Source organism: Mobula birostris, chromosome 3, assembly GCF_030028105.1.
Source record: "Mobula birostris isolate sMobBir1 chromosome 3, sMobBir1.hap1, whole genome shotgun sequence".
Lineage (NCBI taxonomy): Eukaryota > Metazoa > Chordata > Chondrichthyes > Myliobatiformes > Myliobatidae > Mobula > Mobula birostris.
Window position 1 is genome coordinate 184,227,645 of NC_092372.1, and position 24,790 is coordinate 184,252,434.

The 24,790-nt window shown below is 40.4% G+C and overlaps 1 protein-coding gene across 6 annotated transcripts in view; it reads right to left on the reverse strand.

Moving 5' to 3' along the window:
* nebl (nebulette) overlaps positions 1-24,790 on the reverse strand; it is a 304,548-nt gene that overhangs the window by 37,097 nt on the left and 242,661 nt on the right. For 3 of the 6 annotated variants that reach the window (XM_072253803.1, XM_072253802.1, XM_072253806.1), the window contains exons 14-22: positions 23,959-24,069; positions 23,716-23,826; positions 22,583-22,687; positions 22,264-22,368; positions 7,258-7,350; positions 3,211-3,303; positions 3,010-3,102; positions 2,640-2,744; positions 1,934-2,108 (exon numbers count right to left, since the gene is read on the reverse strand). In XM_072253803.1, coding sequence (XP_072109904.1) covers positions 1,934-2,108; positions 2,640-2,744; positions 3,010-3,102; positions 3,211-3,303; positions 7,258-7,350; positions 22,264-22,368; positions 22,583-22,687; positions 23,716-23,826; positions 23,959-24,069 — 991 coding nt within the window. The remainder of the gene's footprint in view (positions 1-1,933; positions 2,109-2,639; positions 2,745-3,009; positions 3,103-3,210; positions 3,304-7,257; positions 7,351-22,263; positions 22,369-22,582; positions 22,688-23,715; positions 23,827-23,958; positions 24,070-24,790) is intronic. The other 3 variants (XM_072253807.1, XM_072253808.1, XM_072253805.1) reach the window with 2 other exon arrangements.

The window sequence follows — 24,790 nt, forward strand, 5'->3', positions numbered from 1 at the left end:
TCTTTGAAGAAATAACAAGCAGCAGGATAGACAAAGCAGAATCAGCTGATATTGTGTACTTAGATTTTCAGAAGGCCTTTGACAAGGTGCCACACGTGAGGCTGCTTAACAAGTTACAAGCCCATGGTATTATTGGGAAGATTCAGGCATGGGTAAAGCAGTGGCTGACTGGCAGGAGGCAAAGACTGAGAATAAAAGGATCCTTTTCTCCTTGGCTATTGGTGACTAGTGGTGTTCCACAGGAGTCTGTGTTGGGACCTATTCTTTTTATGCTATATGTCAATGATTTGTATGATGGAATTAAAGGCTTTGTTGCTAAATTTGCAGATAAAACGAAGATAGGTGGAACGGCAGGTAGTTTTGAGGAAGTAAGAAAAGCTACAGAAGGACTTGTACTTGCATGAAGTTACTCCACATTTAGCTATAGTTTCCTCTCAGTGAAAGAACACAGAGTACAGTGCCCAGATCTGATTATTTCTCTTCATGGTATTGCTATGTGCAAATACAGTGGATTCCAGTTAATTGGGACACACTGGCACCAGTAAATTTTGGCCCAATTAAGTGACTGCCCAAATTAGCTGAAAATCCAATGGAAAAATTTAAAAAGGTATGAAAAAGACAAAATATAATTTAACTAAACAATAAATTATGCATTTAAATTAAATACAGAACAAGTTAATACACTAAAAATACTACTACAGTACTATAAAACTGTAGTTCATAATAGTTATCAATGGAGAAGTTCATCCAGTGCAAGCTGCCATGTTCTTTTGATTGAATATAAATGAACAAAATCAGTGGGAGACATCTAGTGCAGATAATGGACTGCCTTCAATGACTGCCTCCTCCAAACCTTCATTTTCATTTTTACTTTCAAGACGATTGTCAGTACCTTCAAATTCTTTGTAGTTCCTAACTTGTTGAAGTAGTGAAATTGTTTCATTTTCACTCCCGGTTGTTACTGACACCTCCAAGCCGGAATGCTTGAAACCGCAGTGAGCAAAACAATTCTGAATTATCTTATTACAATTTCTCGCCAATTATCAGTGACAAAAATCACTGCCTTTTGAACATAAACACATGCAACGAACACTATTTAAAAACTATTTGCTTTAAGCACATTGTAGTGTTTAAAGTCCACACAATTGTACTCGAGAGATGCTAGTTAGAAGCTTCAGCATCAATCTTCTGTCCTAATTAAGCAGCATAGTGTCCCAAATAAATTAAGGGAATCCTGGCTATTTTTCTGATTAGTTTTTGTTCATTTAGAGTTGGCTCAAATAAGCAGCTGCTCCAATTAACCGATGGCCCAATTAACTAGAATCCACTGTGCTTTAAAAACAAACACTGAATACTTATGAAAGCTGCTATTTTCTAGTAAATAAAGACATCAATTGATACTATTTTTGGGGAAAAAAAGCACCTATGAATGAAAAAATATTTACTTTCCAGAATTTACTACGTACAACACTTGATAACAGATAAGCAAAAAAAAAAAATTCTTATTTTCTGAAAGCTGGTTTTTGAAATGCCATTTGATGTGTATTATTAGTCCCAAGAGTTTATATCATTTCACTGACTTAGGAAGCAATATTTGGATGGTGACAGACAAGATCAACTATTATCCAACTCGAGTATTTATAATAATACTAGAAATAGATAATCAGGCAGCAGACTAGTAGCATTTCTAACTCTCATCTGTCAAAAGACAAGTTCTAGCAGAGCCCAAACAAGACTAATTGCACTCATTTGGGTGAAACTGGTTGTTATTCAAAGAAAAATATCAGCTTCTGCTAACAGCAATTATACACTCTCTAAGTTATGTCTTCTGATACTTCAATCAACATTTAAATTAACTAATCAGAATTTATCAAGTGTGGCATTTTACTGAAAATAAAACTTGGAAGAAGTAGTTTTAAGGAATGTAAAATACCTCCCATAATGCCCGTTCTGTTTTTCTCCATCTCCACCACATGGGGCTGCACTCCTTTGTACATTGCATCGCTTACAAATTGAGTGTTCTTCCGAGCTCGCTCTGTTACCAGATCATCAGCTACCGAAGTGAAACCTTTTCCCTTTGTCTTCTCAAAGTCCTCATGGTATTTAATCTGTCAACAAAGCAAACTGTAAATGGTTATTTGCACATTTTGTTGTATTATTAACCAAACAGTTAGTAGTTTACATTAAGAATATCTTAGTAATATTCTAAAGTTTTTTTTTTGAAATTCTATTCTCACACTCAGAGGCAACCATGTAATCACGTATGCCAATACTCAGCCATACAACATGCACTACCCACACATACAGCGGTCAAATTGCTTCTGGCACAAAATCATTCAAACTGTGTGCAGTGGATCCGGTATGTGAATGTTACACAAGCAATGATTGTGCCACAGAATAGACACAAGCAGGCAGATTCTCAGTTACAATTTTTATTAAGACAAATTCATTTGAGTACATATCCATCACTTCAAATACAGATTAGTGCCAAGTGTGCTCACTTTCCAGTGTAAATTTAGTATGTCATTTCCATTAGTTTTTTTAATGAACTTCCACATAAATTATCAAACACGGTTGGTAGTTGATTTGAAATGTCAATCTTTCTACACAATGTTAGTAGAAAACTAGTTCAGCTGTACCAGAGAGATATTATTTTGTGTTTCACGAACACGTCTCATTTCTGGAGTGTCAAAAAGCTGAATTGGTCTGCCTTGCATTTCCTTCAAGTCAGTATTGTAGAGCACCTACCAACCAAATTAACATATTGGTTTATAAAAATGTTCACATTCCACTATTCATGAAATAGTGTAGACCAAGCAAAACCAATATAACAAAATTTAAGTAGTTATTATGTCTAATCATTACTGTCCATTTTTAAAAGTGCTTGCAACAATTATTTTATAAATATTAAAAACTATTGAACAGAAAGCCAACAAATTTTGTACTTTGCACTATGCTTGGTACAATCACAGAAGAAACTGACAACCAAAAAAGGGTGTAAAAACTTGCCGAACTGATATTTGATTGATTTTTCTTGGCCCGTTCTGTCTCTAGAGTAACACAGACTGCTGTGCCTGTGCCAACCTTTTCTTTATATTGGACCTTGAATGGAAATATATACATATATATGATGAAATGCCACATAATTAACTAAAAGATGTGTGCAGTTTAAAATGCATTCTTAAAAATCAACTATTTTATATAACAAACCAAGCTGATGTTCTTCTGATTCTCCTTGACACGTTTTAAATCATAAAGATCAGGAATTGCTGTTCCTTGTCCAATTTCATCTTTGTAATTCACCTACATAAAATATAAATGATACAACATCTACTTCAATTGACAAAAAGCAAGTCAAGCCCGTTAGTTTCAACTTAACAATGTTAATGCCAAGAAGCTATTTAATTTGATCAGTAACTGCTCACTTTCCTGGAAAATATAAAGTGCACTGACAACAACTCTTTAAAACATTATTCCGCATTGGAAGTAAAAACAAAAATACAGAGAGCAATGCTTCGTCAGCCAGCAACTAAGTAGAGAGAAACAGCTGGTAAACGACAAAAGTTCAGTGTAGAACTGCCAGGATTTAACACAATAAACTGCAGCAAGTTCAGAAATTGGTGTGTGCATATACATGCATGATGGTCCTGAACTTGTTGATTGATTTGACAGCTGGAATCTGTTCTTACACTCTACTTCTGGATTTCAGATGCATCTGGCATAGAATCCACGAGCCCATTTGCTCCAGTGGAGTTTTACATTTGTGTAAAGCTCAGCATTAGGTAAATTATGTTTCTTTAATTATTAACATAAGAAATTCTGCAGTTGATGGAAATCCAGAGCAACACACACAAAATGCTGGAGGAATGCAGCAGGTCAGACAGCGTCTATGGAAATGAATAAACAATTGACATTTCAGGCTGAGACTCTTCTTCAGGACTGGAAAGGGAAGGGGGAGACGCCAGAATAAAAATGTGGAGGAAGGGGAAGGTTAACTAGAAGGTGATAGGTGAAGCCAGGTGGATACAAAAGGTAAAGGGCTGGTGGGGCACCTAGGGGAGCTGATAGGTAGGTGAAAAAAGGCAAGAGGACAGAGTGGTGAATAGCAGAAGAAAGTAGGGGAAGGGATTTTTTTTAACCTGAAGGAGAAATCAATATAGAAGAGCAACACCTTATAGTCTGGGTAGCCTCCAACCTGTTGGCCTGAATATCAATTTCCTCTTCTAATTTAAAAAAAAAATCAGTCTTCCCCCTCCTCCTCTCTTCTTCTATTCCCCACTCTGGCCCTTACCTCTCCTGACCAATAACTGTAGGCTAATGTCACATCAAATCTGCACCAAAGGTTCAAATCAAATACTTTCCCTCAAAATTGATTCCCTTTTTCTGTTCACCCTTATTTCCTACAATTGGATCTTCAGGTTTTTTTTATATATAAAGGGTTCAAAAATGTTATGGAAGGAACAGATTGAAAAACAGTCATTTAATAAAACTCCTTGATCCAGGAAGGAGAGGTCCACTCAGAAAGAGGGATAATAGACATCTCAGAGTAAATGTACCACTTCACAACTATTAGCTAAAGCCACCAATTCTCATCAATCAAAAATAAACTTAGTAAGCAGTGACTGCAGGTGTTACAAATAAATTCAGTGGTGCTGCAATGGAGACACTAGCAAGGGTGGATTTGTGTTTTTTCAGAACAGAGAAGGCGGAGGGAAGACCATATTGAGCTGTACAATTTATGAAGAGTGTAGAAAATGTAACTGGTAAGAAGCAGAGATGATTGTAACGAGAAGACGTGGGTTTAAAGTAAGAGGAGGAGATTTGGAGGGAATTTGGAAAAAAGTTTTTTCACCCGAAGGATGGATGGCAGCTGGAACAAATTACCCAAGTGAGTGAAGGAGGCAGGTACTTGGACAACATTTTAACAGTAACACTCTGAGCTCTTAAACTGCCATGGCACAGTAGGCTCCAGGCCAAGCAGGGGAAAATAGGGTTAGCATACATAATTACTTGATGGCCAATAATGACATGGGGAATTGAAGGCCCTATTTCTGTGATGCAAGGCTCATTACTCTACTGACAAACTACATTTGACCGTTCATAATTTCCTCCCACTTCACAAATCAAAATTAAACAAGTTTCTAAAGAATCCATTTCTGAGGCAGCAAGCCAGAAATTTCTGGATTGAGTTAACATATCAGAAATTAGATTAAGAAATGACTACAAGCAAATTGAAAGTGCACCATGAGTATTCTCTCACTAAGATAAACTTCTCTAATTGTTAAAACAGATCCATACCTCATAGCACAGTGGACATTTATGAATAGGAGTTTATTTTGACGTTTTGCTGGATGGGACAATGGCATCAGGGTTTCTTCAGACCTACTTTTGACAAGCCAGCAATTCAGGAAGCAGTATCATTTAAACTATTAACTCACGATCTCCACCGCAGCATGGAATTGACCAGCAGTAACTGTAGACTGTGCATTCAATCCCTTCAGTATTTGGTATGTTATCCAGACAAAGATGTGATTTCATCTTTACTTCGAGGAACTGTATTCTCTCTCCAGAGCCAATGGCATGCATTCTCATCCACCCAACTAAAGAGCAGTTCCCCTCCCCCAACCTCACCCACCCCTCAGTCAGACAACATTGTGCAAATGAAATCTGAATCACAAAATAGACCAGGCATCCCCATAAAGCTATCTCTATTCCAACCTGAACGAAATCCAAATCTAGGTACGAGTTTTCTTTCAGTAATGCCCACATTTTATGTACTAGAAGTGAAATGACAGGTGCCAACTAATATTCAGTTTCCCAAAACTCTGAAGCAGTTACAGAAAGAATGGGTGACAATTATATCAATCTGACAGTCTATTCCCAATTTGCCTTTTTTCCTCTTGCAGAACTACCAGTCTTGTCATGGAAGATAACAGCAGCTCCCTGGGCATTTACATGCATGGTTACAGTCTGGTGTTCAGACAGGAATCCAGCTGTGGATGACAGAATATTTTGACAGTTCCATAACAAAGCACTTACTGAGTGGCAGCCTGATGATACACTAACAAGAAACACAGCACTTCAATGTATGAAAAACTTTGACAAATAATTTGCTATGCATGTTTAAAATGCCTGATTTATCCAACATGTTATTTAGAATTTCTGTTTATATATTTCCATGCATTTTGTGGCTTGTTTAAAAAAAACTGATCCACTGTTCTTTGAGAAGTCTGATTTTTTAAAACGATTAGAATAAAGTTTAAAACACAAGACTCTGTGATACAAAGGAAGAATGGAATGCTTTCACTTTGTTTCAAGTGGCCATAATTGTCTGAGCAGGTAAGAGTGAACCAGTAAAACCAGAGTAGAACGTGTAATGAAAAGTTTAATAGCACTGATAACCAGAAGAGTAGTTGCTCTGTGAATAACATATGTGCCTGCTGATGTTATTCCCAAAAGGCAAGAGATCATGGGCCAGATCTTGTGACATGTGTCATTAGTTAGAATTCTTCCTGCAGCCGTCAGCATGTTTTTGAGATGTAACTTGCTGGAAGTGCAAGCTAATTAACAGAGCAGTAAAAGTAAACAGAGCATCTGGAATACAAATGATTGGCAGATTCAACAGTAACCAATGTGGCGAGCCAATGAGATTAAAGAGGTGAGAAAGGAAAAAAGTATTGACAGGAAAAAAGGGTTAGCTGAATTAATTCAGGTCAAAAAGCAAAAGGAAGACATGACCAAAGGGTAAAAAAATAACATTTTAGGTTTTTATATCTCTATGGTGATTTATTCCATGCAGGAGGGAGGGTAATCAGTTAAAATCATTCTTTTTATGGATCACAGAAATGGATGCAGTTACATTAACAATTAACATGTCTTTAAGTCTCGGTTCTGTAGTTAAGGAGTGAATGTAAAAAGCAAAGCTTTAAAAAAAGTAACATGGAGGGTGGGAAAAAATGCTGTTTAAAGACAGATCATTGCAACACTATATATACGACCAACAAGCTTTAGATCCTCACAATTTGTAGTGCTTTATATTTTTCAATCCAATATAACAAACCGATTGAATACTAAATGCTGCTAAGTTGGTGTCATTGTCGAGCAAGATGTAATCCATTATTTTTCATACCCTTATGTTCCATGCACACAAATAATTATAGTTAATGCTTAGCACGACTCTGTATCTGCATGCAACTCCATTTGTTTCGTTAAATTAGGGACACAGCATGATACTCAGGAAGGGGAAAGGCAACTCACCATACTAATATTTTGCTGATTTTCTTTAACACGTTTCAATTCTGGAGTTTCTTTTACTGCTGTACCAGCACCAATCTCTTCTTTATAAAGCACCTTTAATAATAAGTACTTTTTTCAGAAAAGACAAGATAATTATCACAAGAAGGCAGCTTGTGTACACTCTCAGAGGATTTCCGAATGTGTATGGACGGTTTGATGTACCAAGCAGAACTTGTACAGCATGTGTACTAATTGAGCTCTAATTAGACCTCCAAATGCCGACCTTCTCTCACCCTCAACTCCCCAGACCCTGCCCCAGTTTTAGACACTACATTTTCTTACATTTTCTTTGTGTGTTGCAGAGTACTTGAAGAAAAGAGTCCAATGGCAGTTCTCGGTACCTGATGCATTGAGCCTCAGGTACAACTGATGTTTGTAGTGGCAAGTTCATAGCTGAAATGCTTGTTACCAGACCGCAATTATGACCCAATATTTTTATTTCTAATACTATTTTATTTTGTACGGCCAGATTTGGGAACAGCTTCTTTCCAACTGTGATAAGACTGCTGAATGGATCCTGACCCGGATCTGGGCCTTACCCTCCAAATATCCAGACCTGCCTCTTGGTTTTTTTGCACCACCTTACTTCCCATTTTTCTATTTTCTATTTATGATTTATAATTTAACTTTTTAATATTTACTAATTATAACTATTTTAGTATTTTTAATATTTAATATTTGTAATCCAGGGAGTGTGAAGCGCAGAATCAAATATCGCTGTGATGATTGTACATTCTAGTACCAATTGTTTGGCGACAATAAAGTATAAAGTATAAGTATAATATCCAGGCACCACCAAGCCAGCCATAGTTTGCGAAGCTGGAGAAGGCTGAGTGAAAAGGGGCAAACGTAAGTGTGGTGGGCTAAAATTAACTTGCATTGTAAAATTTACTGCAGATGGATCTCAGGTGTTTCATTTCTAGTTAATAACTTGTCTTTAAATAACTGTAAAGCTGCTAGGTATTACAAAAACAGAGAGAAATACCGGGAAAAAAAAATTGGAGGATGGAGTTTGCATCACAGCATTTTGAGTCATAGAGCACAGAAACCGGCCCTTTGGCCCATTGTGTCCAAGTGACCATCAAACACAGATTTACCCTAACCCTACATTTATTTCATTTGTTTCATTATCCTGACATTGTCATCAGATTCTACCACTCAGCTTCACGCTTGGAGTAATTTAAATTGGCCAGTTAACCTACCAACTCACATAATCTCTGGGAGAATATGTTAGTTCAACATACTGTAGATGTAACTGGGGTTAAGACTGAATCTGAGTCTGTGATGCTCTACTTGCTGCACCACTGCACTGCCCATTTAATGATTTAAAAATTCCAACAAGAGTCATGACACAACTAAGAAACAAATTAAGGACGATTCGTTTGTAATCTAATGGTCGAGCGACAGATAGGAAAGTAATTGTTGAAGGGGGTATAAGAAGGCTACAGAGGGAAGTGTACAGGTGGATTGACTATGAAAAGTCCTTGCTAATGTAGTCTAAGTGGGGGAAAGCAAAACAGGTAATTTTCACATGAAAAGTGAAAAAACTAAAATAAAAAATATTTTACATAAATGCTGAGCGATTGCAGTAGTCTGAAACAAGTATGTATTTGGTGTCCGAATACACAAGTCTAGGGACAGACTTTAAGTTATAGCCTTACTTGCAAGACCCAGATCCTGAAAATGAATGCTAAAAGACAGTATGCAGGTGCAGCAAGTAATCAGGAAAATTAATAAATGTTATTTCTTATTGTTAGAAGAATCTAATACAAAAAGTAGGGAGTTTATCCTCCTTATGATAAAGAACAGTTTGGTCCATTTCTGGACAAGAGAAAATCTGCAGATGCTGGAAATCCAAGCAACACTCACAAAATGCTGGAGGAACTCAGCAGACCAGGCAGCATCTATGGAAAAGAGTATAGTTGATGTTTCAGGCCAAGATCCTTCAGCAGTCCTGAAGTGTCTTAGCCCGAAATGTCGACTATACTCTTTTCCATAGATGCTGCCTTTTCTGCAGAGTTCGTCCAGGATTTTGTGAGTGTTGCTAGTCCATTTCTGGAGTACTTTGTACAATTTGGTTTCCTTACTAAAGAAAGCACTTGTCAGAAGCAGTTCCGAAAAAGTTTGCTAAACTAATGCCTTCATTGACATGCTGCCTTTACAATTCAGAAACACTTTCTTCCCTTCCACCATTGGATTTCTGAATAGTTCATAAGTCCATGCACACTATCTCATTATTGCTTTCTTTTCTGTACTATTTATTTTTGGAATTTGTAGTAAACTTGTGTCTTTACAGTGTGTGACTGCTGCAAAAGAACACATTTTACACTATATAGGTCAGTGATAATAAATCTGATTGTGGAAAGTTGGACAAAACAGGTTTATCTTTGATAGAATTCTGAAGATTAAGAGGCAACTTCATGAAATATATCTTGAGTCATCATAACATGGATATGATGTTATGATGGCTCCTTATGAGAGAATCTATAACTAGGAGTCATTTTTCAAATGTAACTATTCACCCTTTTAAAACAGAGATGAGGTGAAATGTTTTCTCTGTGTGGATTGTGACTATTTAAATCTCTACTTGTCAAATATTTTTAAGGCAAAAACGATGGTGATTTGATAAGCAGTTGTGTGAAAGATTACAGTGTAAACAGGAATGCAGATTGAAGTTTCAAACCTGATCAGCTATGATCTCATTAAGTAGTGGAGCAGACTGGAAGGGGTCGAGTGACCTACTCTTGCTCCTAGTTTGTATGAAATTAATTACTTGAAATGAGTAAGTCAAAGGAATACTGTAAAAAAATCATCTGGAAATATTTAATGGTGTAGCAAGTTAATGGTAGTTTATTAAAGTCTTTGGGGATTATTCAGTCTGATGGCTTATTGCATCTACTAAATTGTGTGCTCCTTGACACACACATTATTTAAAGAGTATGTTAATATTGCAACTATGATACTGGGCCAGAGAGCATAAAATTGTGAGTTAAGTCTCACTATGGCATTTAGGAAACTGAATTCAACTCAGCTCTGAATCCTAACCACTAAGGAAACCACATAAAAATATTGGATTACTGGAAAAACTCAGCAAGATCAATGATATTCTTCAAAGAAATAGTTCCATTTCAGAGAGAGAAGCCATTCTTCTCCATCTTCTTCAGCTAGGTTTTGATATCAGTGTTGAACCTATATTGAGTGGTTGATCTTCAAGATACTAAGAACAGTTCAGGGTGAGCTGGGCTGGGTCTTATCTTGCCTTGGAGAACAGCTGAAGAGCAGGAAACTGTAAAGCAGGCAAAATATTACAGCTGTCTGTCACAAACTCACTTGAATGCTAAAGCAACTAATTCCCATTTACCAATAGCCTCAAAACTTCTCTGTCACTATTCATTACAGTCATGGTTTGGCCCCAATGCAAAAGGTACAATAAGATAATGTTTCCAAACCAAATGACACATGAATTTATTCTATATTAGGTACAGAAGGACAACTTACAACCTTTATCGATTCCTTAATTGGGTGTCTTCCATATGTCCCTATCTGTCCTGTGTGCCAATGCTACTCCAGTGTCTACCCTATGGAAAACAATTGGCTAAAGATTTCCACTAGAGGAGGGTACTGATGCCTGGAGAGTAACTTTGAGCAGTATTAGAGAGATTGCAGTGAGAGGCAGTAACCAACGCTAGCTGTCAGGTAACAGCAGATTGATGTTATCAACCTAAGAGAGGGCAGTAAGTTTGTGTCCCACAACTGCCAGAGTAATCCTCTCTGGGAAGAAGACTTTGGATTTCAAGTAATATATTGGAGAATAAATCATTAAAATGTTGTGACACGTTGCAAACTGTATTCAACAGTCAAGATGGCAGCAGTCTGACCTTGCAAAAGAAAACTGGCACCCTCACTATGCTTACTTGTAGCTATCCTGTTAACCATTCTCTCTCCACGGGCACATCCTTATTCTAAATTACATGCTCGGAGCATGATCGCCATTATATTTTGAAATATATATCTGAAGAAATTAAAAGCCACACATAAAATGGTAGTTATCATGGGCCAGAGAGGTTACTAAGCTGTAATTAAAAACACATGCACTTCATCTAAACAAAAAGGTTTTTAGACAGGAATAGTCTTTAATTTGTTTTATTCCTTTGTTCACATATGGATGCATTTGGCAATCACCACATTTATTGCTACATTAGTTAATCTGAAGTTACATAAGGGCCAGACTGGGTAAGATTGACTGATTTCCTTCCATGAAACACATTAGCGAACCAGATGAAATTTAATGACAATTCAGTCATTCCATAGCTACTATTACTAAGAATACTTGTATTAACTCTGGATTTATTTAAATGTTTGAATTAAATTCCCCAGTTGCCATGAAACATACAAAACCTACAGCACAATACAGGCCCTTCGGCCCACAAAGTTGTGCCGAACATGTCTCTACCTTAGAAATTATTAGGCTTACCCATAGCCCTCTATTTTTCTAAGCTCCATGTACCTATCCAAATGTCTCTTAAAAGACCCTATCGTATCCGCCTCCACCACCATTGCCGGCAGCCCATTCCACGCACTCACCGCATAAACAACTTACCCCTGACATCTCCTCTGTATCCTCTCCCAAGCATTTTAAACCTGTGTCCTCTTGTGGCAACCATTTCAGCCCTAGGAAAAAGCCTCTGACTATCCACACGATCAATGCCTCTTATCATCTTATACACCTCTATCAGGTCACCTCTCATCCTCTGTCGCTCCAAGGAAAAAAAGTTCACTCAAAGTCACCTTCAAAGCGATTGCGCAACCACCAACTGCGACGCCAGCCTTGAACTCCAGGCCGGGTCTTTATGTGCTACTATTGTGACTCCCGTCTCCCCTTCCCCCACCAATACTCTGCAATCCCGTCTCCCTCAGATCCCATCGTCAGCTCCTGGGTACTCAGAGGCTCCATCTTCCTCTCACCCCAACCCTCCCCTCTCCACTTACACCCCCAACCTCCCCCCTCCCCCTTCTGATCCCAGCTCTCATCCGTGCCGGGTTTTTACCATCCCCTTCGACCTTCAACTGTCGGAGGCAGAACGCTCTGTCCTCAGTAAGGGCCTCACCTCTGTACCCCTTCGCCCACACCTCAGCGAGTTCCATGTTCGCCATGATGCGGAACTCTTCTTCCGCCATCTCCGTCTCCGAGCCTACTTCTTCGGCAAGGACTCTTCCACCCCCACCGATGACCCCTTCTCCCATCTTCAACCCTGCTCTTCTTCATGGACACCCTGCTCTGGTCTTCTGCCTGCTCTGGATCTCTTTATTGCTAACTGCCGACGGGACATCAACAGTCTCAACTTCACCGCACCTTGTCCCCATTCCAACCTCACTCCTTCGGAACGCTCTGCTCTCCACTCCCTCCGCACTAATCCTAACCTTATTATTAAACCCGCCGATAAGAGGGGTGCTGTTGTAGTCTGGCGTACTGACCTCTACCTTTCCGAGGCACAGCGACAACTCGCAGATACCTCCTCTTATTTACCCCTCGATCGTGACCCCACTAAGGAGCACCAGGCCATTGTCTCCCACACCATCACCGGCTTTATCCGCTCAGGGGATCTCCCATCCACCGCTACCATCCTTATAGTTCCTACACCTCGCACTTCCCGTTTCTACCTCCTACCCAAGATCCACAAACCTGCCTGTCCTGGCCGACCTATTGTCTCAGCTTGCTCCTGCCCCACCAAACTCGTTTCTGCATACCTCGACACGGTTTTATTCCCCCCTTGTTCAATCCCTTCCTACCTATGTTCGTGACACTTCTCACGCTCTTAAACTTTTCGATGGTTTTAAGTTCCCTGGCCCCCACCGCTTTATTTTCACCATGGATGTCCAGTCCCTATATACTTCCATCCCCCATCAGGAAGGTCTCAAAGCTCTACGCTTCTTTTTGGATCCCAGACCTAATCAGTTCCCCTCTACCACCACTCTGCTCCATCTAGCGGAATTAGTCCTCACTCTTAATAATTTCTCCTTTGGCTCCTCCCACTTCCTCCAAACTAAAGGTGTAGCTATGGGCACCCGTATGGGTCCTAGCTATGCCTGCCTTTTTGTTGGCTTTGTGGAACAATCTATGTTCCGTGCCTAATCTGGTATCTGTCCCCCACTTTTCCTTCGCTACATCAACGACTGCATTGACGCTGCTTTCTGCACGCATGCAGAGCTTGTTGACTTTATTAACTTTGCCTCCAACTTTCACCCTGCCCTCAAGTTTACCTGGTCCATTTCCGACACCTCCCTCCCCTTTCTAGATCTTTCTGTCTCTGTCTCTGGAGACAGCTTATCCACTGATGTCTACTATAAGCCTACTGACTCTCACAGCTATCTGGACTATTCCTCTTCTCACCCTGTCGCTTGCAAAAACGCCATCCCCTTCTCGCAATTCCTCCGTCTCTGCCGCATCTGCTCTCAGGATGAGGCTTTTCATTCTAGGACGAGGGAGATGTCCTCCTTTTTTAAAGAAAGGGGCTTCCCTTCCTCCACTATCAACTCTGCTCTTAAACGCATCTCCCCCATTTCACGTACACCTGCTCTCACTCCATCCTCCCGCCACCCCAATAGGAATAGAATAGGGTTCCCCTGGTCCTCACCTACCACCCCACCAGCCTCCGGGTCCAACATATTATTTTCCGTAACTTCTGCCACCTCCAACGGGATCCCACCACTAATCACATGTTTCCCTCCCCCCCCCCCACTCCGCTTTCCGCAGGGATCGCTCCCTACGCGACTCCCTTGTCCATTCGTCCCCCCCATCCCTCCCCACTGATCTCCCTCCTGGCACTTATCCATGTAAGTGGAACAAGTGCTACACATGCCCTTACACTTCCTCCCTTACCACCATTCAGGGCCCCAAAAAGTCCTTCCAGGTGAGGCGACACTTCACCTGTGAGTCGGCTGGGGTGATATACTGCGTCCGGTGCTCCCGATGTGGCCTTTATATATTGGCGAGACCCGACGCAGACTGGGAGACCGCTTTGCTGAACACCTACGCTCTGTCCGCCAGAGAAAGCAGGATCTCCCAGTGGCCACACATTTTAATTCCACATCCCATTCCCATTCTGACATGTCTATCCACGGCCTCCTCTACTGTAAAGATGAAGCCACACTCAGGTTGGAGGAACAACACCTTATATTCCGTCTGGGCAGCCTCCAACCTGATGGCATGAACATCGACTTCTCTAACTTCTGCTAATGCCCCACCTCCCCCTCGTACCCCATCTGTTACTTATTTTTATACACACATTCTTTCTCTCACTCTCCTTTTTCTCCCTCTGTCCCTCTGAATATACCCCTTGCCCATCCTCTGGGTTCCCCCCACTTGTCTTTCTTCCCGGACCTCCTGTCCCATGATCCTCTCGTATCCCTTTTGCCAATCACCTGTCCAGCTTTTGGCTCCATCCCTCCCCCTCCTGTCTTCTCCTATCATTTTGGATCTCCCCCTCCCCCTCCAACTTTCAAATCTCTTACTAACTCTTCCTTCAGTTAGTCCTGACGAAGGGTCTCGGCCTGAAATGTGGACTGTACCTCTTCCTAGAGATGCTGCCTGGCCTGCTGTGTTCACCAGCAACTTTGATGTGCGTTGCTTGAATTTCCAGCATCTGCAGAATTCCTGTTGTTTGCAAGTTCACTCAACCTGTCTTCATAAGGCATGCTCCCCAATCCAAGCAACATCCTTGTAAATCCCCTCTGCACCCTTTCTATGGTTTCCATATCCTTCCTGTAGTGAGGCGACCAGAACTGAGCACAGTACTCCAAGTGGGGTTTGACCAGGGTCCTATATAGCTGCAACATTACCTCTCAACTCCTAAATTCAATTCCATGATTGATGAAGGCCAATATGCCTTCTCAACCACAGAGTCAACCTGCGCAGCTGCTTTGAGTGTCCTATGGACTCAGACCCCAAGATCCCTCTGCTCCTCCACACTGCCAAGAGTCTTACCATTTATACTATATTCTGCTATCATATTTGACCTACCAAAACGAACCACCTCACACTCATCTTGGTTGAACTCCATCTGCCACTTCTCAGCCCAGTTTTGCATCTTATCAATGTCCCGCTGTAACCTCTGACAGCCCTCCACACTATCCACAACACCTCCAACCTTTCTGTCATCAGCAAACCTACTAACTCATCCCTCCACTTCCTCCTCCAGATCATTTATAAAAATCATGAGGAGTAAGGGTCCCAGAACAGATCCCTGAGGCATACCACCGGTGATTGATCTCCATGCAGAATATGACCCGTCTACAACCACTCTTTGCCTTCTGTGGGCAAGCCAGTTCTGGATCCACAAAGCAATGTCCCCTTGGATCCCATACCTCCTTACTTTCTCAATAAGCCTTGCATGGGGTACCTTATCAAATGCCTTGCTAAAATCCATATACACTATATCTATTGCTCTTCCTTCATCAAGTTTGAAAGTTGCATTTCTGACCAGTAACTTAAATGTAATGCTGTCATATCCACTAAAACAATATTTAACTTCTCAACAATCGGAGATTTTTCGACATTATTTGAGCCTGAGAAAATGCATGTCTCAAGGATAAGTGGGAGGCACTCGAAGCAACTTCAGATCTCTGGGTATGACCGCAAGAGTGGATGCTCCAGCAGTTAGTGCCAGTTTCACTGTGTAATGATGACACTGGCCAGTGTCTCACCGTCAATTACAATCACAAAATCAGGCTATTGTGTTTCACTTCCACTTTATCTACAGCAGGAAGGGAAGAGAAAAGAACTATTTGAAGGACAAGACAATGTGCATGACAATCTGAGGCTACATCCACACTAGACTGGATAAGTCCATAACCGAAGCTTTTTCTCTTCGTTTTGACCCTCTGTCCAGACTGAAATGGCATTTTTCGCCCCCAAAAACGGAACTTTTCAAAACTGCTGTCCAGAGTGAATAAATCTGAAAATGCCTAATGGCCGGTGTAGTGTGTACGGGGTAACTGGCTCTTTTTAAAAACGCCATCATGACGTGCCGGAACAGATGGTGGCGGCAGCGCGGCATTTCATTGTTTTCTTGAATGCAACCTCCAACACAAAAATGGCGGACGACTTGTGTGGTTTACTTTATTGTCTGTTAATTTCAACCCTCCACACAACCTAACAATCTCAGAACTGACAGCAACGAGACTGAAGCCAAAAGAGTTAGAAATGTACTCACCAAATACTTTGACCCATAGCTTACAGAATAAATAAGTTTACTCACTTTGCCCTGTTTTCTGTCCTTGCTTGTATGGAGGTGGTTTACCTATTTACGTAAGCACTTCTCTGACAATAGATGTGTAACAGCCTAATGTAACATTGTATGGAAATACAAAATAAGACTGATGCAGACATGTTTTATACATTTAACAAGGTGCTTTATTAGTGTATTGCTTGTGCAAACATTCAATAGATGCAATTGTCACTACTTCCAAAATGTCATTTTTAAGTAGTAGCTTACGTTTGGTATAGACGTGAAAATGTTAAGGCCAAAAAAGGAAGATTGTAAGTTTCACTTCTACTCAGGTAAAAATAAAATCACTTTTGCCCAGTAACTTGTTTTATTGCACATGTTAAATACAGCAAAATAATACAGAAAGACATGGCAAAAGTAAAGGCAAACAAATGAGGTAACAGCAAATTTCACTTTTGCTCAGTAACAAGCTTTATTGCATTTAGTGGTAGCTGTCGTCCCTTTCATCGGTGAAGAGACTATAGCTGTAGGAAATGTTTCCAGGGTGACCCCTCTGTGGGAGTGGGGAAGATGTTGATGGGGTCACCCGGGGGTCTGTGTGTCCGTATGTGTAGCTATTGTAGTGGCTGTGAGGCTGGTATTGTGGCGGTGAAAAGTACTGGGGGGGAAATCATCATATTCCTCACCATTGCAAATCCCTCCACAACAGAGTTAGTCAGTTTTTCAATGTTCATCGTCAGCTGGGTCATACTGTCCGTAAACTCCCTGTCGGTTGCCTCCATACGTTCCAGTATTTGTTTTTTCAGTTTTAAGTCCTCCTGTGTGAGAGCCAACAGCTGTCCGTCGTTTGGCAATTACCTTTTAAGTTTTTCTAGTCTGTAACTGGACAAACGTGCACCAAGTCTTTCATGGCGAGATTCCACACCAAACGTCACAGCCACCACCTGATGCTTGATCCAAACTGTTGGAGTCGGGCGTACTCATTGAAGCGAGTGAGTTCTGTAGATGTGTCCTGTGCATCCCCAGTAGGAGGAGATTCGCCCAAATACCCGTTATAATGTGGACGGAGGTATTTTCAAAAATGCCTGGTGCGGACACCTATCGTTTTTACGCGAAACCAGCGTTTTCAAAATTACCCGGTCTAGTATGGATGTGGCCTAAGACTAAGCACATCAGGTATCTGTGACAGACTTGGTTATCTCTCATTTGAATCAAGCAGATCTTTGGTACGACAAATCACTACCAGCCAACTTGTGCTGATTTACACTATCTAGAGTGATACAGCCATCCCTAATGCCTGACATTTATCTTACTTCACCTCAGATAATTCTAAAGTTAACCAAGGCAAGATCTATATAGTAAATGACAAGGCTCTGGGGAAGTGTTGGTGAGCAGAAAGACCTTGAGATACAAGTATATTTTTCCAGAAAGTGGCAACACAGATAAACAGCATGGTGAAGAAAGCACATGATATGCTTTCCTTTGTATGCTGACGCATTCAGTATGGGTGCTTGGATGTCATGGTAGAATTGTACAAATTATTGGTTAGGCTGCAGCTGCAGTGCTGGTCACCACACTATAGGAAGGATGCAATTATGCTCTATAAGGATGCAAAAAAGATTCAGGAGAACATTGCCAGGACTAAAATGTTCAGAACATAGAACAATACAGCACAGTAACAGGCTCTTTGGACCACAATGTCTGCACTAACCATAATGCCAATTTAAACTAATCCCATCTCCCTGCACGTGATGCATTCAATGCCTGGTCTTGCGCTTGTCTAAATGTCTGTTAAACATTGCTATTGTACCAGCTTACCCCACCCTTCCTGCAATGCATTCCAGGCTTTAACCACTTTCTGGGTAACAAACATAACTCATAAATCTCCTTTAAGCTTGGCCCCTCTCACCTTAAAGTCGTGCCTTCTAGTATTTAAAATTTCCACTTTGGGAAGAACACTACCACTACCTACCTTGTCTATGCCTCTGAATATTTTACAATCTTAAATTGCAAGGAGAGACAAGATAGGATGGGACTGCTTTCTTGGAAGCAAAGAAGGCTGAATGATAATCTTATAGAGGTTTATAAAATCATGAGAAGCAGAGAGAAGTGCATAGACTAAGATTATCCAATGCTACCTGACTCAGAAGGATTTTAAGAGGACCTAAAAAGTAACTTTTTTTTCCTTGAGAAGGTGGTGGATATATACAGAACACAGAACAGTACAGCACAGGAACAGACCCTTTAGGTCCAAACTAATTAAGCTAATCACACTTAATTAAACTAATCAATTCTGCCTGCAGATAGTCCACATGCAAGAAGTATTGTCGGAAAGACAGATAATAGTACTGAAGACGAGGTAGCTGGTTTACTAACACAGGCAATGTGTAGTGAGGAGAGGCTGTTGATAGGGCAAAATTGCAGTCAACAGGATGAGTTGCAATGTAAAAGGCAGACAAAATCGAGAACGGTGAATACAGGACTGAAGCTGTATGCAGTATGCAGAATAAGGTAGATGAATTTGTAACACAGTTGCAGATTGGCAAGTATCATGTTTTAGGCATCAGTCAAGCATGGCTAAAAGCAGATTATAGCAAGGAGCTTAATGTCCAAGGATACGCATTGTATTGAAAGGACAGGCAGGAAGGCAGAGGGGTTAGCGTTGTTCTGTTGGTAAAAAATAACATCAAATCATTAGAAAGAGGTGAACAGAGAGTTGGAAGGTGTTGAGTCATTGTGGCTGGAGGTAAGGAACTGCAAGTGTAAAAAGACCCTCCTAGGAGTTGGATACAGAGCCCCAAACAGTAGTAAGGATGTGGTCTATAAATTACAACAGAGGAGAGAAAATTCATGCCAAAAGGACAATGTTACAATAGTCAAGGGGGATTTCAATATGCAGATTCCAGGTTTGAATGGCTTGTTATGTGAAGAGCGTTTGATAGCTCCAGGCTTATACTCACTAGAATTCAAAAGAATGAGGGGTGACCTCATTGAAAACTATCAAATGATGAAAGGCGTTGATCGAGTGGATGTGGAGAGGATGTTTCCTCTGGAGGGAGAGTCTAAGACCAGTTTTCACAGCCTCAGAATAGAGGAACGTCCTATTAGAACGGAGTTGAGAAGGAATTTCTTAAGCCAGAGAGTGGTGAATCTGTGGAATTCTTTGCCACAGGCAGCTGTGGAAGTCAAGTCTTCATGTATATTTAAGGTAGAAGTTGATAGATTCTTGATCATGTGGACAGTCAGAGGCTTTTTCCCAGGGCTGAAATGGCTAGCACGACAGGGCACAGTTTTAAGGTGCTTGGAAGCAGATACAGAGGAGATGTCAGGGGTAAGTTTGTTTGTGTTTTTTTTTTACACAGAGAGTGGTGAGTGTGTGGAATGGGCTGCCGGTGACGGTGGTGGAGGCAGATACGATAGGGTCTTTTAAGAGACTCCTGGATAGGTACATGGAGCTTAGAAAAATAGAGGGCTATGAGTAACCCTAGGTAATTTCTAAGGTAAGGATATGTTCAGCACAGCTTTGTGAGCCGAAGAGCCTATATTGTGCTGGAGGTTTTCTATGTTTCTATGAATGAAGTAAAACAGGGAGAAGGCAGGAGATTGGGGTTGAAAGGAAAATTGATTCAGCCATGATGAAATGTCAGAGCAGACTCGATGGGTCAATTGGCTTAATTCTCCTGCTCTATCTTATGGTCTTATATCTCAATTCCCTGCATATTCATGTGTCTATCTAAGAGTCTCTCTAACGTATCCTCATCCACTACTACCCCTGGCAGAGCATTCCACACACCCATCACCTTCTATGTAAGCATACTTACTCTGCTCACCTCTTTTGAACTTTACCTCACTCAGCTTAAATGCATGACCTCAAGCGTGAGAGATTTTGACCCTAGGAGAAAGATACTGGATATCTACTTCACCTACCCCTCATAACCTTATCGACCAGGTGTCAGTCAGCCTAGGAACAATCCTAGTCTCTCTGACCTCTCCTGCGTTGGCGTGTGGCCAAGTGGTTAAGGCATTGGACTAGTGATCTGAAGGTCACGAGTTCGAGCCTCAGCTGAGGCAGCGTGTTGTGTCCTTGAGCAAGGCACTTAACCACACATTGCTCCTGCATGTTTATAGCCCAGCAGCAGTGGTTGGTACAGTATGGCCCTTCAATCTAGGCAGCATCCTGCACCCTCTGCAAACCCTCCACATCCTTCATATAAAAGTGCAACCACAATTAATGTAATACTCCAGACATGGTTTGCTGACAAATTGCTGTCTGCCTGCCCCTGTGCCAAGCCATTTGTTCCGGGTTGCAGTGTTCCACTGGATGCTCAGATTCAAAGTTCAAAATAAATTAATTGTCACTGAGTGCAACACAGCAATCGTATCAGCACAGGTCACTTACCGGCCCCTCAGAACCATTTTAACAGCCGGTGAATCTCTCCAGCTGCCAAGAATTATAGGCTGACTGAATGGTCAGCAAGAGAGTGGCCTCATCCTGATACATGTCAAAACTGAAACATTGTTTAAAAACAAAACATACTGTACATTTAAATACACTAAAGCATGTTCATACCACTAAAAGTCAATTTAAATAATGAAAACTAACTTCGCTCTTTACAGAAGGACTAGGTTCATGGGGCAACTCGAAGCAATGTTTCTGATATACTGAGATTTGTGTGATAATTGCACTGTACTTTTACTGATTTTCTTCAGTTTCTTGGTGTTTTCTTTCCTGTGGCCAATTGTTGAATGGGTGATGTTAATTTTTGTGTGGGGGGTGGGGGAGGACGAGGTTGGGGGTTGGTGCTTCTGTCGTTCTTCTTTTCTGTGAGTGAGTGAATCAGGTATTGTTATTGCCGCTGTTCTTTTCTGCGAGTGAATCAGGTATTGTTATTGCCGCTGTTCTTTTCTGCGAGTGAATCAGGTATTGTTATTGTTGCTGTTCTTTTCTGTGAGTGAGGAGGTCGGGGACTGTTACGTGTAGGGGTTGGACGCTGTTGTTTTGCTGTGGGAGAAGGGGGATTTTGGGGTCTGCGAGTTTTGTTTTTCTTTTTTGTGCCGGGGGGAGGGAATTAATGTCTTTTCTTTCATCAAAACCCACGATCTCTCCATATTTAATGGCTATCTGGATTAGACAAATATCAGAGTTGTATTGTACATGATTACTTTGTGACAATAAAATGAACCTACCTTTCTTTCAGCAACCAATGCTACCCATTCAGTTACCACCACAGGCTAGGCTGAAAGGAAGCTTACGGAAAACTACTGTGCTCCACTAGACTTCATGAGGAGTCCACCACAGCCGTACAATTGACAGCCACAGTGAAGGAGCCAGGACTTCAACGGGAACACTTGGGTATTCCTGGTGTAAACACTAACATAGCACTGAAAGACCCATGCCAATCTGATGTTCTATCTTGGCCAAACTTGGCAAGGAGGGCAGGTTTCCTTCCTTGAACAACATCAATGAACCAAAATATTTTTTTAACAATAATCTGGTAACTTCATTGAGACTTCTACTGATATTTGCTTCTGATTGGTAATCTTATTTTAATTCCAAATATTAAAATGATTGAAATTCTAAAGCTATAATAGTGAGATACAAGCTCAGGTCTCTCACCCAGTATTCTAGGCTTCTGGATGACCAGTGCAGTAACTTTACCACTACAACTACAACATACATCAAACACGTCGCAGTCCAGATACAAATACGTCAATTGAACCAGAGCTAATAAATACCTACCGAGCTAAGATTTTTCTGGTTTATCCTAACTCTTTCTATTTCTGGAGGGTCTGCAATTGCAGTGCACGTACTCAGCGTCTTTTCTGCTTCACTTTTGTATCTTTTCTGTGGAATAACCAGATAATGATAGATTATTACCCTTCAGTATGATAAAAGGCATGTATATGAATCGTACAGAGTTTAAATTAAATGTTGCACATCTCTGATATTTTCTGCTTTAAATATAGCTCCTAGCAATTGCCTTTATTATGTTGTAAATCAACCCATTAGTTTGAAAATGTATTTCCACAAGCAGATTTTTTTGTGAACTATTACCCACCTGACTGTACATATCCTTTACGTGTGCAGCATGTATCATCTCTGGGGTGTCTGTTACAGTTCCATATTTGTTTTGTCCCAAGTCCGATGTCTGTTTATACATTGCCTATAACAGAGAATCAAACAGGCCGAAATGAATTAACTGAGATTTACTTTCATGATCTACCTTACTTTATGAAGAACTTGGAATTAGAGTATACTAGGCAAACTGGCAGGTTGTCACAAAGAGTAATTAGTTGCTTGTGGGACAGGTGGTAGAAAAGGAAGAAAAGGAGGATCAGAGCCTAGGTCGCTGGGGGGGAGGGGGGAATCGTGCAGCCCTGAGACACCAGACAAGGTCATTTGATTCAAAACAACTGGTTTATTGATCATTACAGATGTCCCTCTGGTCTTCCCACTCTCAGCCCCCTTCCTTCCCCTTTTTCCCATGATTCCCCTCAACCTACCCCCCTCCCCACTCCCTGCCCCCTTCCCACTCTCAGTTCACAATAGAGACCCACATCAGAATCAGGTTCATCATCACTCACTATACGCCATGAAATTTGTTTTTTGCAGCAGAGTTGTAGTAGAGTGCAATGCATAAAATTACTACTGTACTCTGCGAAGGTCTTATGCATTCTAGCTATACACATTTGCCGAAGACGTTTGCGCAGTACTGTATCTTTGGGTGCAAGTCCTTAGCTCCCTGAAAGTCCCAGTACGTGCGAAGACCTTTTAACCCCGTGTGTCAGAAAATGAACCAAGGATTAAAGTGATCAGAGTACATTCTTGATCATTTGAAATATTAGATTTAATTTGAGCATATACTTCTAAAGCCTGTCACATGCTGAATTTACAAAATATAATCTTTATTTAACATTGCTAATTCATATCAGTGCTGTGCTATGTTTCAATTTGAACATACAGTATGTTATTAGTTAATAATGCAATTTAATTTTTGTTTGAGTAACAACAATTTAGGATTATGTGGAAAAAAAAGTGAATGAAAATTCTGGAGAACGCATTTCACAATTACATTAATAATTAAAGGAAGAAACAGAACAAAATATTCTGGCATGTACTGTCATTAAAACAGTTGCTTTGACTGAAGCAAAAGTGGCCTGAAAATGCAATTAAACTACCATTTTTATTTACCTGACTGGCAATTTCTGATGCATTCTTGGCACGTTTAACATCAAGTACATCTGAAGTCAATTGCATCCCTTTGCCTTTGATTTTGACTTCAAGATCTTTTCTGTATTCTTTCTGTAGTAATGAACAGTAAATATTTATAAATATTTTACATTAAGCAATATAATCTTTCAGTAAATTAAGGAAAATATTTATAAAACAATATATTGAATTCGATAATGATTAAATAAGAACCATAAAAATTACCTCATTTAATATTTGGGTTGCATTTTTAACTCTAATCATGTTTGGCGTATCTTCCAGCAGAGCGAGACCCTTTCCCTTTACATCTTCTTCCAAGTCTCTTCTATATTCTTTCTGAAGAAAATATTGGTTTAAGTTATCATTTAAAATAAATATTAGTTATTAACTGTCAGCTGAGTTCTCAGGTCTGCTCCTGAGTACTCTTCGTAATCTGAATAATTCACAAATCAGAAATGTAGCTGGCCAGAAATGTATTTTAATAAATAACAAGTCAATCATCAAGGGAAATGAGCACGTAAAGCAGGGTGTTTAACTCAACCATCCACATTGCCATGCAAGACGCAATGGTACTGCAGCAAACTGTGTTCCCAGAATATACCTTAAACTGGGATATACTGGCTTGCCCTGTCAGGTAATTATAATGTGGGGACGACCTATACATATTCAATTCAAAAGGAAGGAAGAAGGGAAGGTGGGTGGGTAAGGAGGATGGAAAGAAGGACAGAAAGAAGGCTTGATGGAAAGAATGAAGGAAGGGGGCAGGAGGGAGGGAGGGAGAGCGAGTTACCGAACGATATATTTGTGATACAAGAAAATGAATCTCAAGGTTACATATGCTAATATATACATATTTAGACAATAAATTTACTTTGAATTTACTTTGAACTATATTTAAGTGTAGTAACAACTGAGCCAAATGAAGCAAAATTCTCATTTACCCTTTTGTCAGAATACATGAACGACTGAATCAAAACATTTCTATTTCATTTCTTGTCAGATTCAAGCAGATATACTGAGGATTTCTATCAATTTCTGTCACAATTAGAGAGACTTA